Here is a 14,431-nt window from a genome sequence, read left to right as displayed (position 1 = left end):
CGGAGGAGGAGCTGCGGGGCCTGCAGGATTTGACATCCTTCCGCGGGGCCTGCAAAACGGAGCTCTTCCGCCAGGCTTCGGGTTGAGGCCGGGGCAGAGCCCGGGTTCCCTCCAAGATCCCTCATCCATCGGCCAGCCTTCCTCTCCTCTCTCTCTTGCAGGATTAACGCCCGACCTCCCTCTGAACAAGCGGGGAAAGTTAGAGAATAGAATGCCATCTTTTATTGTAATAATGGGGTATTTATGGGGTTTTATGTGATTTTACTTTGATTTTATATTATATTGTGAACCGCTGTGAGACCTTTTGGCAAACGGCGGTATATAAATCCAATTATAAATAAAATAAATAAAATACATCAGCAGCGACCCCTGGTTTCCCGGATAGGTGGGGTGGGGGGGGGATTGTTCTTAGGTGTTTTGTGTATTCGGGGGCTTATGGGGGTTTTACGTGTTGCCACAGGGGAGCCTCAGGGGAGTGGCGGGTTAGAAATCCAATAAGAACAACCCCAATAACGTCCCCCCCCCACACACAGGATGCTCCCAGTCAGCGGGTGCCAACTCCTGGCGGGAGAAGCCCTGGCGACGTCGGGAGGCCAAGAGGCCCCCTTCCCGCGGGGGAGCTGCGAGGGCGGGAGGTCTCCGGGCTCCTTCCTTCCTTCGCGCTCCGGGCCAGGGAGGCGGACCAGCCCTCCGTCCCGGGGGAGGGAGCCCTCCGCCCGCACACCCGCCCCGCAGGGAGGCCTCCTGCCCGCCCCTCCCTCCCTCCCTCCCGAGGAGAGCCATGGGGCGGGGGCGGGGGCGGCCTGGTGCCTGGGGGTCCGGCGCGGACAGGGTTAAGGGGAGCGAGCGGCGTGCAAGAGCGGCTCTTCCGCCCAGGGGGGCACTTCCGCTTCCGGCGGGGCAGGACGGCGTCTGGCCGGGGGACGGGGGGGGAGGGGGCTTGCCAGGAAGGTAAGGCGGAGGGGAGGGGAGGGGAGGGGAGGGGGGCTGGAAAGAGGATCTCGGGGGCCCGAGCGACGGGGGAGGCGGGGAGGGGCCAGAAGGGACCAGTGGAGAGAAGCCTTGCAGGGCGCGGGCGAGAAAGCCCCCCCTGTCCGCCTGGCCTGCCTCGCAGGGTTGTTGGGAGGGACAGGCCGAGAGGGGCGGGGCATGCTGGTCTGGCCACGCCTCCTCCCATGAGGCAGGAGGTCGGGAGGGGCAAATGGGATGCGGGCAGGGGTCTCTTTGTGGGGATCGCGGGGTCAGCACCGTAGACACACCAGGGAGTCCCACGCATGGGGCACAATATTGCCATTTCTGTAATAAAGTAAAAAAGTTGAGAAAGGCTGCCTTACAAAAAAAACAGACAAAGAGGCATACTCAGAAGAGCTGCGTTTGCAATATGACAAAATGACAAACCACAAGAAGCATTTCTGTCCTGATGCACCAGGACAATTCTCTGTCATCTCCTGAGCATATAAAGTTTTGTGATATTCAGGGATTTGTTAAAAATGGTTTTATAAAATTCTGTCTGCCTCTCTCTGTCCCCCTCCCCCAGTGAGAAGCCTCTCTTCACAGCCAAGGGAAAAAAGGGACCTTTTCACAGTCTGCGGTGACCCAAGAGAAGGGGAAGGAGATGGCAGAAGAGGACCCAGGAGGACCTGGGATTGGCCAGACAGCAAGCAAAAGCCCTGCTCCCATCCAAGCTGGGAGTGGGGTTGAATTCTGGGAAAGAGCTGAGCCAGGGATCCTGCATTCGGCCACTGTGAGCTCAGAGGAATATCGCAGACGCTTCCGGGAATTCCGCTACCAGGAGGCCGAGGGGCCCCGAGAGGTTTGCAGCCGGCTCCACAGACTCTGCAGCCGCTGGCTGAAGCCGGGGAGGCACACCAAGCAGCAGATCCTGGACCTGGTGATCCTGGAGCAGTTCCTGGCCCTCCTGCCCCCGGAGATGCAGGGCTGGGTGAGAGGATGCGGGCCGGAGAGCAGTTCCCAGGCGGTGGCCCTGGCCGAAGGCTTCCTCCTGAGCCAGGCGGAGGAGAAGAGGCAGGCAGAGCAGGTGAGGGGGTTTTCTCCAGGAATGTCCAATTCAAGCAAGAATTGGGCTTGACAGGGTTTCTCCACCTTTTCGCTGACACCCTTGATTCTCAGGCCAGGTAGACAGCATTCCTCATGAGGCAACAAGTCCAGTCAACACACTTGCGCTTCTACTCCTCTCAGTAGGGAATTCCGATTAACCATCCCGTGTCTCCTAGCACTAATACTTTGGGAGCAGAAGAGCCAGTCCTCTCGTCTGCAGGGGCCTGCGAAATATCCCCTAAGCTCCGGTGGGCTGGGAAAACAGCCCTTGTTCCTGTGGTCCAGAGTCACTATCTATGGACAGATCCTGGAAATGATTTCTGGGAATCAGAGGGGCGGAACATCCTATTTTTGACAGCTCTGGATAACAGCCTTGCATCCACTATCCTCTTGTATTGGGTTCTCCTCCAACTGGTGAGACACCTTCCCCACCTCTCCCAATCGCCCTCGAAAAAGACCTATTCCAAGACATATTCACCTTCCTTTACAGCAGGGGTAGTCAACCTGTGGTCCTCCAGATGTCCAGGGACTACAATTCCCATGAGCAAACGCTGGCAGGGGTTCAAGGGAATTGTAGTCCATGGACATCTGGAGGACCACAACCCCTTCTTTACGGAATAAAGTGTGGCCTTCTACTTCTGTCCCTTCTCCTCCAGGAGTGCTATAACTTGCACGGTGCATGTGTATTTAAAGTCACCCTGAGTTAAAAATACAAATATGCCACAGAAAGTTCATGTCACAGCCTCATGTCCATCCCCAGCAACTCCACTTTGTTCCACTGTGGGAACAACCACACCCCTCCTGCAAAGTCCGGATATTAGCTGTGAGACTTTTGCAAGCTATTTGGCGGAAAATATTGTCGCTTCACCAGGACCTGCCAGCTTGGTTCGATGCAGGAAGGGAACAAGAGGCTCCTGGCTGCCTCGGCACCCGATCTTGGACCACGGCCGTCTGTCCTCCTTGGCAGAAGGGGACAAGGCCCTGGCAGCTGCCCAGCCAAGCAAAGGTCCTCTTGACCCGCATCACCCATGGCTGGCGAAATCTGGCCCTGAGGAGATCTGGGTCCCCCTCTGGGAAATGATCAGTCTATCCCTGAATTCAGGGATGTTTTCTGAGGCTAAAAGATGGGGGGGGGGGGCTTTAGATCATTATTGAAAAAACAATGGGTCTATCACACCCCCCCCCCCACTGTGACTGTTGCATGGATCCCTGTGGAAAGGGATTTGGTGCCAGGTAGGGTATCAGCAGTGTCTCCTGGCACAAATCGAAAAATGCCTAGTCCACTCCCTTCATAATCTGAGCCTCTATCGAGAGGGAGTTGTCAAAGATCACCCCCAAATTCCTAACAGTGTGCAAAGTGGTTAATTGCACATCTAGGCAGGGGAGAGGCTCTTCCTCACCTGGACCCTTCCTTCCCAGCCACAAGTCCTCCATCTTTGGGGGACTGAGCTACAGGCGGCTCTGTTGGAGCCGCCCAGTCACGGCCTCCAGACACTTGGCCAACTCAGCTGGGGGCGTATCCGGCTGGTTGTCCATCAGTAGATAGAGCTGGGTTGAACAGCCTCCTTCGACAGATTCTTCTGCTGGAGGAATTCTGGTCCCCCCGGATAACTCCTCTGGTCTGCTGATGGAAGGGGGCAGAGTCTGGGCGTGAGGCAGGCCCGATTGCTTAGTCTGTTGCATCCCATCTCTTACCCCTCTCCCTCGCTGCCTTTTCAGATGTCGGGACTATCAGTGAAGGGAGAGGCTACAATCCCTGACGTGCAAGGGGCTCCTCCCGAGGAAGGGCGGAAGGTGCAGGCCGTGACGACAAAAGGTACCTTCCCTGAGTTAGAAGGAGCTTGCTTGGAGCAAGGGCAGAGCGTGCAGGCCATGGAGCATGACCAAGAAGCCCTCCTCTGTGGTGAAGACTCCTTGTACCTGGATGTGATTGGGGAACACTGAATTCAATGGTACAGAGTCCAGGTCAGGGAGAGTTGATTTGTGGTAGACACTCTGTGTCGACTAACTGTGATGTCTGTGAAAGGAAATTAGACGTGTTCATGGAGGGGACTTCCCCCCCCCATTAATTAACACATTCCTCTCTCACCTTCCTTCCATGAGAGGTGGCCCAAAAGAGAGGAGGTCAACCAACTGAGCATACTTATTCAGTCTGGGAGCCTCTGCCTTCTGGGGCAGCCGAGCTCGGAAGGCCGGTGTCTCGGGCCCAGTCCTGATGGAAAAAAGTGACTTCTGTGCCCATGCTTATAAGGACAGCTGACAGGCCTTTGTGGGGAGATGGATGCTGTTACAGCCCAACAACCCTTGGTGTTGGGGAGCCTTGGGAGGGGTTTAGGGGGGGGCTTGGGACAGATGTGGTGCCATCTTGATCTTGCCTCTGGTTGTGACGTTACCATGCCAGGAGACACCCTGAAACCTCATTCCTATTGCTCTCAATGCTCCAGATGTGCTCCTATCACATCTGAGTTGGATGGGATGGCGACATGCCAGGCAGCGTGCTTCAGCCCCTGCTTTCCCTCCCCCCAGACCAGACAGAGATCTCATAAAAATATGTTGGAAGCCTTTATAAACCCTTCAAGCCCAAAAGCATCCGGTGCTTCTCTTCTGCCTCTCCCAGAATGGAGTAAAAGGCCATCAAAATTGGGTTGAGTGTACAGAGTGGGGAAGGTTTCACAACTCTGGGAAGGGGGGGGGGGGGGGTTTGAGGCCGGGAACGAACAAGCCAACCCCCTTCCTTCTTCCTTTGTCTCACAACCAGGCAGAGAGGTTCCGCTGAGCTGTCGTCTGTTCCAAAATGAGGAAAGGGCTGCATCCCATCCAGGCCAGGTAGGAGGGACAGGCCGGGCCCAGCCTCCTTTCTCAGGGGGCCTCTTGTGCCTGCATCTGTCCAAGGGGTCCGGGGGAGAGACCCTCTGAATGCCATTCCCTTTGCCCAAGCTAAGCCGGGCATCCTCTGCCTTCCTTTCCCTTGTGCAATCTCTGCCTGGTGTGCAGGGAAATCTGCTTTTCCTTTCAGCCTCCCTTCTCCTTTGAGGACGTATACGTCTCCTTCTCCGAGGCAGAATGGGCCCTGCTGGATCCGGGCCAGAGAGCTCTGCACAGGGAAGTCATGCTGGAGAACTGTGAGAGTGTGGCCCTTCTGGGTAAGGACCTTTCCTAGGAGTCAAAGGGGCAAATTGCCGTCATTGTGGTGAGACATGAAGCAATATATTTAAGAGAAAGACAGCATTTTGCGGCTGGTCTTATTACTTGTGGAAGGGCTCCTGCTCCCTGGCAGTGCCTGTTCCTGGCATGCAGACGGTCCCAGGTTCAATCCCCAGCTTCTCCAGTTAAAAGGGTTAAAAAAAAACCTAGGCATTGAAGGGAAAGGCCCCTGCCGGAGAACTTAGAGATCTGATGGTGGACTGAGGAGGCCAGACTGACTCCAAGGGACCAGGGGTTGGATCTAGTCGAAGGCGGCTTCCTGGGTCTGCTCTTGCCCAGGGGCAACTGAGGCCAGGGTCGGAGCCATCCGCCAAGCTAGAGAAGGTGCTCTGGCCTGGAGAAAAGGGAATGAGGCCCTCAGGAAGCCCATGGAGGGGACCAGGTTCCCATTCCTCTGTTGCCAGCTTTTCCCACATACCCTTCGCACCATATGCGGTCACAAACACTCGCACAACCTGTGATCCGGAAATGATACTGTCACAAACACCAGCCTGAGTTCCCTGAGATCACTCTTCTTTTCACGGGAGCAGAATCTAGTTGAGTGGGTTCAGGAGGAGACTGCACAACAGTGATCCAGTCCCCTGCATAGAAAATAAGGTGTCACTAAACAGGATAGTTTCAGCAGCTCAGAAACAGAAAAACAAGCTAATATTTATTGAATGCAGGAAATACTTGGTGTTGGATGCAAGGGGACAGATCCTCATTTCTCTCTTGCCAGAGAGCCAATCTGATGTATCTGTTGAGAGCGGAGGCCTCTAATCTGGCTCATCCACTCAGCCAGTAGGGTGGCATTTGGCCAGTCACAGTTCTGATAGAGCTGTTCTCCCAGAGTAGTCACCTCAAAGCTCTCTCAGCCCCACCTACCTCTCAAGGTGTCTGTTGTGGGGATAAGAAGGGAGGGGGATTGTAAGCTGCTTTGAGACTCTTTCAGCCAGTGAAAAGAGGGTTATAAAGCCCAACTCTTCTTTTGTCACACACACACACACACACACAGACCCTTGGTTGGGACTACAAACATCCACTCTGCAAATGGATCTGGAAATGGTCCTGTCAAGAACACAAGCCTGGTTCCCCCGGGGTCACTCCTCTTGTCCCAGTTCAGAGGGTTCATGAGGAGAGTCCCAACAAGTCAAGCTGACCCCTTAAATGAAAATAAGGCATCACTAACAGGACAGCTTCTGCAGCTCAGGACAGAAAAACAGATGCTAACTGTTTTCTCTAATACGCCAAATAGTTGGTATTAGATGATTGGCTTTGTTGCAGAATAAGTTTCCTGGCTTATTGTTCTTTCTCTCTCCTTGGAGAAGAAGCCAGGTGTACGAGAGAGAATACGCTGGGGAGAGACAATGGCCTTGCATGCAAGGAAAAGCTAGAAGGTTCCTCAAGATCATCCCAAGACCATATCTTGTTCCCAAATGAGCTGTACTCTTCCAGGTATTGCCAATGCAACAGGCCAGGAATAGCCGTGGGGGATTTCTTTTGAGCCACATTTGAAATCTGGAGGCTCAAAAACTCCTTCTGCACTAGATCTTACCTGTATTTCTCGAGAGGACGAGGTAATCTGGGGAAAGGTGGTGGTGCTGAAGATCAGCCAAGCTGAACGAGGTCAAAGTCCGTCACTCCTTTCCTACTACAGCCACATAAATGCCTTTGGGCTTTACCAGCCCTCCCAGGTGCTAACAGGATCTCTCTCTTTATCCATCAGTGGATGACCAGCGGGATCAAGAGGGTGAGGAATTTCATCAACAAACGCCAGGGAGACTAAACATGGAAGACTTAAAAGAAAACATCAGGATCCGAGGCAGACCTAAGAGAAAGGAAAGCATATGTATGGTTGAGAAGCAATTTGAAACAAAGTGTGATACACGTTTTCTACAACACACAGCAAGAAAGTCAATGAAATCCATTCAGTGTGGAAAGTACTTCACAAATAGAGCACAGCTCTCTGTGCACCAAAATAAAAACAAAACTTTTGAAGGCTCAGAGGGTGGAAAGAGATTTGGTGACAGTAGCCATCTTCAAGACCATCTGAGAATCCACACAGGGGAGAAACCTTTTGAATATTCAGACTGTGCAATGAGATTGCGTCACAGATATAATTTTCGAAAGCATAAGAGAATTCACACAGGGGAGAAGACTTTTGCATCCTCAGACTGTGGAAAGAGATTCCGTCAGAGTAACGAACTTCAATACCACCTGAAAACCCACACAGAGGAGCGGCCTTTTGAATGCTCAAAATGTGGAAAGAGATTCCATCAGAACAGTGTTCTTCAATACCATCTAAAAACGCACACAGGGGAGAAGCCATTTGAATGCTCAGAATGTGGAAAGAGATACCGTCAGAGCAAAAGTCTCAAATGCCATCTGAAAATCCACACAGGGGAGAAGCCTTTTGAATGCTCACAGTGTGGAAAGAGATTCTGTCACAACAATGGTCTACAATACCATCTGAAAACCCACACAGAAGAAAAGCCTTTTGAATGCTCAGAGTGTGGAAAGACATTTCGTCAGAGCCGCGGACTTCAGTACCATCAGAAAACCCACACAGGGGAGAAGCCTTTTGAATGCTCAGAGTGCGGGAAGAGATTCCGTCAGAACAATGGTCTTAAATACCATCTGAAAACACACACAGGGGAGAAGCCTTTTGAATGCTTAGAGTGTGGAAAGAGATTCCGTCAGAGCAATGGTCTTCAATACCATCTGAAAACACACACAGGGGAGAAGCCTTTTGAATGCTCAGAGTGTGGGAAGAGATTCCGTCAGAGCAATGGTCTTCAATACCATCTGAAAACACACACAGGGGAGAAGCCTTTTGAATGCTCAGAGTGTGGGAAGAAATTCCGTCAGAGCAATGGTCTTCAATACCATCTGAAAACACACACAGAGGAGAAGCCTTTTGAATGCTCAGAGTGTGGGAAGAGATTCCGTCAGAGCAATGGTCTTCAATACCATCTGAAAACACACACAGGGGAGAAGCCTTTTGAATGCTCAGAGTGTGGAAAGAGATTCCGTAAGAACAGTGTTCTTCAATACCATCTAAAAACGCACACAGGGGAGAAGCCTTTTGAATGCTCAGAATGTGGAAAGAGATTCCGTCAGAACAATGGTCTTCAATACCATCTGAAAACACACACAGGGGAGAAGCCTTTTGAATGCTTAGAGTGTGGGAAGAGATTCTGTCTGAACAATGGTCTTCAATACCATCTGAAAACACACACAGGGGAGAAGCCTTTTGAATGCTTAGAGTGTGGGAAGAGATTCCGTCTGAACAATGGTCTTCAATACCATCTGAAAACACACACAGGGGAGAAGCCTTTTGAATGCTCAGAGTGTGGGAAGAGATTCCGTCAGAACAATGGTCTTCAATACCATCTGAAAACACACACAGGGGAGAAGCCTTTTGAATGCTTAGAGTGTGGGAAGAGATTCTGTCTGAACAATGGTCTTCAATACCATCTGAAAACACACACAGGGGAGAAGCCTTTTGAATGCTTAGAGTGTGGGAAGAGATTCTGTCTGAACAATGGTCTTCAATACCATCTGAAAACACACATAGGGGATAAGCCTTTTGAATGCTTAGAGTGTGGGAAGAGATTCTGTCTGAACAATGGTCTTCAATACCATCTGAAAACACACACAGGGGAGAAGCCTTTTGAATGCTTAGAGTGTGGGAAGAGATTCCGTCAGAACAATGGTCTTCAATACCATCTGAAAACACACACAGGGGAGAAGCCTTTTGAATGCTTAGAGTGTGGGAAGAGATTCCGTCTGAACAATGGTCTTCAATACCATCTGAAAACACACACAGGGGAGAAGCCTTTTGAATGCTTAGAGTGTGGGAAGAGATTCTGTCTGAACAATGGTCTTCAATACCATCTGAAAACACACACAGGGGAGAAGCCTTTTGAATGCTCAGAGTGTGGAAAGAGATTCCGTAAGAACAGTGTTCTTCAATACCATCTAAAAACGCACACAGGGCAGAAGCCTTTTCAATGCTTAGAGTGTGGAAAGAGATTCCGTCAGAACAATGGTCTTCAATACCATCTAAAAACCCACACAGAGGAGAAGCCTTTTGAATGCTCAGTGTGGAAAGAGATTTCGTCAGAGCAATGGTCTTCAATACCATCTGAAAACCCACACAGGGGAGAAGCCTTTTGAATGCTCAGAGTGTGGGAAGAGATTCCGTCAGAACAATGGTCTTCAATACCATCTGAAAACACACACAGGGGAGAAGCCTTTTGAATGCTCAGAGTGTGGGAAGAGATTCCGTCGTAACAAAGGTCTTCAATACCATCTGAAAACACACACAGTGGAAACACCGCTCTGAACACTCATGGTGTGGGAAGGGATTCTGTTGGAGCAAGCATCTTCAATGCCATCTGAAACCCCACATAAGGATTTGGAATGCTCAGCCTGTGGAAAGGGATTCATTATGAGTTCCCATCTTCATAGGTATCAAATAACTCACACAGGGGAGAAACTTTTTCAGTCTTCAGTCTCATTCCCTAAATGTAGCAGTCTTCAATACCATCTAAAAGGTCAACCAGGGGGAGAAGTCTTTTGAATGCTGAGTGTAGAAAGAGCTTCAAACAGAGTATCCGTCTTCAGAAACATCTGGGAACTCACAAGGGAGAAGGCCTTTGAATCCTAAGACTGGGAAAAGATTCATTCAGAGCAACAGTCTTCAGCTGTATCAGAGACCATACACGGGAGAAGCCTTCTGAATGCTCAGCCGGTGGAAAGAGGTTCAGAGCAGAGGTGTTCAGTACCATCTGAAAACCCACGCAGGGGAGAAACCTTTCGATGATCAGAGATGCAAGTAGAAGTCCATCAGAGAACTCACGCAGGGCATGACCATTTGAATACCCAGAGTGAGGAAACACAATAAAACCAGAGTCCAGTGGCACCTTTAAGACCAGCAAAGATTTATTCAAGGTGTGAGCTTTTGAGGGCAAGCACTCTTCCTCAGACTATGAACTCCCTACCTGACAGTGGGAATCATCCAGCCTCGCCTCCCCCCCGTGCATGGTGCTGGCTGCGTCTGCCTGGAATTGCTGGTTCGGCCGCTGCCGCACATAACCCTACTGTAGCAGTCTTGAACAGCATTAGAGAATGCAAGAAAGGGAAAAATCTTTTGAATGCTCAGAGTGTGGCCTTTTACCCAGCATGGAAATCGTTTATACCATCTAAGCGCCTACACAAGGAGAAACAATGCAACGGTTCAGCCGGTGATGTGTGTTTTAATCTTATTTCACAACTAAAAGGCCACAACAGACACTATAAAGCAGGGGTAGTCAACCTGTGGTCCTCCAGATGTTTGTAGAATACAATTCCCAAGAGCCCCTGCCAGCAAATGCTGGCAGGGGCTCCTGGGAATTGTAGTCCACAAACATCTGGAGGATCACAGGTTGACTACCCGTGTTATAAAGAATTCACAGTATATAACCTTGTAGAATGGTTGAGTCTTCACAGAAGATCTTCCACATCTTAGAGGAAATGCTGAAAATGCTTGGATTCTGACAGGGTGACCTTTGAAGTCCTTCAAGAGGAAGCAGGGATGGGCTGTGCTGGTGGAAGGCAATTTAAGATCAGCTCATGTCTCTTATCCTGGACCAACCTCCTGACCACCACGGTTCTACAAGTTTTGAAGCCTGCTGCATTTCGATTGTCCAATTATTAATGGGTTTTGATGGGCTTTTATTGGGACATCTTGTAACCCACCACAAGTCGTCCGAGAGTGGCGAGCAATACATCTGATTGATAATAAATAAATATATAAATCATCAGTGTGTGACCAGAGGCTGAGGCACAGATCCGATTTTCATGTCCTTCAGATAATCCATAGAAGAGGGAAACATTCCTATTGAAGCTGAGGTGTTTTTTTAAATACCTTTCCTTGCCTCACCCCACAACAGACACCCTGTGAGGCAGGTGGGGATGAGAGAGCTTGCAGAGAACCACTCTGATTGAACTGTGACTAGCCCAAAGTTCTCCAGCTGGCTGCGTGTGGAGGAGTTTGGAGTCAAACCCAAGTCTCTAAATGAGCGTTCACTACTCTAAGCCTCTGACCCATGCTGGACCTGCAGCGGAGGGTCTTCTAGAAAAGCTCATGAAGTAGTTAAACACAGGAGGGACTTTTCAGTGGTTCCTCTCCTCTGTGAAACTCGCCATGCCAATCTAACTCTTTCTGACATGAAAACCGGCAAAGACATTTCTTTTCCCGAATCCTGGGAGGAAATAGCCAAGTTGAGGGTTCCCCGTATCTGCAGCCTCTGTGCAACTGGGAGGAAACACTTGCTGCCACCGGCCGGCATCCTTAATTCACAAGCGTTTAAGGAGAGACGTTGGGTAACAGAACTGAAGAGGCTGGCCCCCTTGTTAGGCTACCACCTGCTTTCAAAGAAATCCGTGGTCCCACCTAGAGAGACGCATTGCTGCCTGTCCATTATGAGCAGATGTTTATAAGGCGATGTTCATGGAGGCCAGTCACAGTGGAGAACCTCTTCCAGCCCCGCAATTCCCCTCAGAAATCCAGTGAGAAGACGTCAGGAAAGGGGCTCATGCTGTGGAGTTGAAGTCTGCGCTCAGGTTTCTTCAAAAGCTGAACGAAATATAAAAAAGAAACATGTATAATTAATACCTGTGTGTATGAATGATTTTCTACCCTTTAAGAACCGGGGCTGCTTTCTGGCTACCCCTTTTGCTCTTTGCCTTTTGTTTCCCTTTTTCCCGGGCTGCAGGAGGTCTTGATCCAAGAGCCTGGCAGGAGAGCTCCATTCTGCAGGCCCTACAGAACTGTTTTAAGTTCTGTTAGAAGAAGAAGACCTGGTTCTTATATGCCACTTTTCCCTACCAGGAGTCTCAACGTCTTATATGCCACTTTTCCCTACCAGGAAGGAAACAACACTGTGAGGTATGTGAGAGGCCGGGTAGAAGTGCTCTGTCAGAACAGCTTTATCAGGGCTACAACGTCCAGGCACCTGCCTGGAAAGCCAGCTGCATAGACTAAACTTCAGATTTTTGAGATTCACAAGACATGAACAAGAACACACATTGTTTAGATTGCAATATGCCCATTTTGTCACAGCCGCTGTTGATGTGTTTCTTCCGGATGGTGGGGACAGCTGCTTCTCTCATCATACTCAAACCAACCACCTGGGCCACACAGTCCAAAACAGGCGCCTTTTCAGACTTCCAAGAACTCTTCACTGGTAACTATGAAAGACTATGGAAGACTATGCAACTGGATATCAAAAGATGGAACGAGTCAAAACTGTCCTGGTCGGCTCGAATGGCCACGGTCAAGATGAACTTGTTGCCCAAATTTAACTTTTTGTTCCAAATGTTACCAATAGTGATCCAGGAGAAAACGCTAAGAAAATGGCAATCAGTGATCAACAAATTTATCTGGAGTGGAAAAAGGCCAAGAGTTGCTTTTAAAATACTTCAAGATGTGAAGGAGAGAGGAGGCCAAGGTGTTCCTAATCTAAAACTATACAAAGACGCAGCAGCACTTACATACATAGTGGACTGGATTCGGGAACCGCACTCAAGAGAATTGGTATTTGAAAGAAAAACCTTGGGTAATAGCTTCCATGAAAGACTATGGCCAGCAGGAAAACAAAAACAAAAAGCAGTAGCAAACACCTGGACTAGTGGGCTCTTGAATGTATGGTCAAGATATAATAAGAGACTATCCCCAGCACCATCAATATTGAAATCGCCAATTGAGGCATACTTTGGGAAAGCTCAACAGAAAAGGTTGACTTGTCTCCAGTACAAAGACTTAATATCAAAGACCGGCAAGTTCAAGGATATACAAACAATAAAGAAAGAAGGAGTAGAAATTCAATGGTTAGAGTACAACCAACTAATATCTAGATTCAAAGCAGAGTTTCAGCAACCGTTAAATCTAGAGGCTCCAATACCAGAGTTTAAAAACTTAGTAATCCAAGATAAACCACATTTACAGGACCAAATATATAAATTGTTATTAAGGTATGAGACAGAAATGGAACGGGTTAAGCCATGTATGATCAAATGGATGCAAAATATTGAGACTAATGTGACAATGGAACAATGGGAGTTAGTATGGTCTAGAATACCAAAGTACACTAATAGTCAAATACTTAAAGAAAATTGGTATAAAATGTTTTATAGATGGTATGTAACACCAAAAGTGATCGCTAAAATTGCCAAAAATTGTAATAACAAATGTTGGAAATGTGATGATAAAGTAGGCTCTTTTTTTCATATGTGGTGGAGATGTGAAAAAGTTTATAAGTTTTGGGCAAAAATACATATTATTATGCAGAAAATGTGGGGTCTTAGATATCCTATGAAAGCTGAAGCTATGTTATTAAGTGTTCCTCCGCAGTGCCTCCCAACCCATACACAGTTTTTTCTTCTATGCGACGACGGCAGCAAGACTAGAATTGGCCAAAAAATGGAAAACGCAAGAACTACCCTCGATAGAAGATTGGCTGAATAAACTAGCTGACTTTGCCAAGATGGCTAAACTGACACTAATAGTTAACGGAAGAACAGAAGAGGCCTTTCCAGAACGATGGGGCCCTTACCTGAACTATTTAGGCTAATAATACAAAAGGGATTGAAACGGGGAACTAAATGTATTAAGTGAAGAGCATAACCCTTCTTTTTTCTGTGCTAACAATGTAGATTGCATGTATTTCACTATCTTTAATTCTGGAAAATAAAAATAAAAATCATTAAAAAAACAAAAAAACTAAACAGGCGCCTTTTCCGGGTTTCCTCCGGGGTGGAGCAGTGGCAGACATGGAGGGCTTTATTTCCTGCAGGGTGGGAGTTTGGCTGCTTTTGCCAGCAGTGGGGTAGGGCAGCTTGTGCTTCAGCTGCCATTGCACCCGAGTCCCTCCATTTGACTTGGCACTGTTTGAGGGGGGGGCCAAGCCCCTCAGCTACCCCCCCCCAGGCCTTTTCGGTCCTGGGCCCCGCCTGGTGGAATGAGCTCCCGGAGGAGGAGCTGCGGGCCCTGCAGGATTTGACATCCTTCCGCGGGGCCTGCAAAACGGAGCTCTTCCGCCAGGCTTCGGGTTGAGGCCGGGGCAGAGCCCGGGTTCCCTCCAAGATCCCTCATCCATCGGCCAGCCTTCCTCTCCTCTCTCTCTTGCAGGATTAACGCCCGACC

The 14,431-nt window shown here is 49.4% G+C and overlaps 1 protein-coding gene across 1 annotated transcript in view; it reads left to right on the top strand.

The window, feature by feature from the left end:
* The first annotated feature begins 1,042 nt into the window (after nucleotides 1-1,042).
* The window catches only part of LOC143833917 (uncharacterized), a 30,509-nt gene continuing 17,120 nt past the window's right edge, over nucleotides 1,043-14,431 (top strand). Inside the window, 4 exon segments of the mRNA XM_077330230.1 lie at nucleotides 1,043-2,038; nucleotides 3,778-3,874; nucleotides 4,817-4,884; nucleotides 5,075-5,201. Coding sequence (XP_077186345.1) covers nucleotides 1,616-2,038; nucleotides 3,778-3,874; nucleotides 4,817-4,884; nucleotides 5,075-5,201 — 715 coding nt within the window. The 5' untranslated portion in view covers nucleotides 1,043-1,615.

Source organism: Paroedura picta, chromosome 3 (assembly GCF_049243985.1).
Source record: "Paroedura picta isolate Pp20150507F chromosome 3, Ppicta_v3.0, whole genome shotgun sequence".
Classification (NCBI taxonomy): Eukaryota; Metazoa; Chordata; class Lepidosauria; order Squamata; family Gekkonidae; genus Paroedura; species Paroedura picta.
The sequence above is the reverse complement of the archived record's forward strand: the minus strand, read 5'-3'. Positions and strand labels throughout refer to the sequence as shown.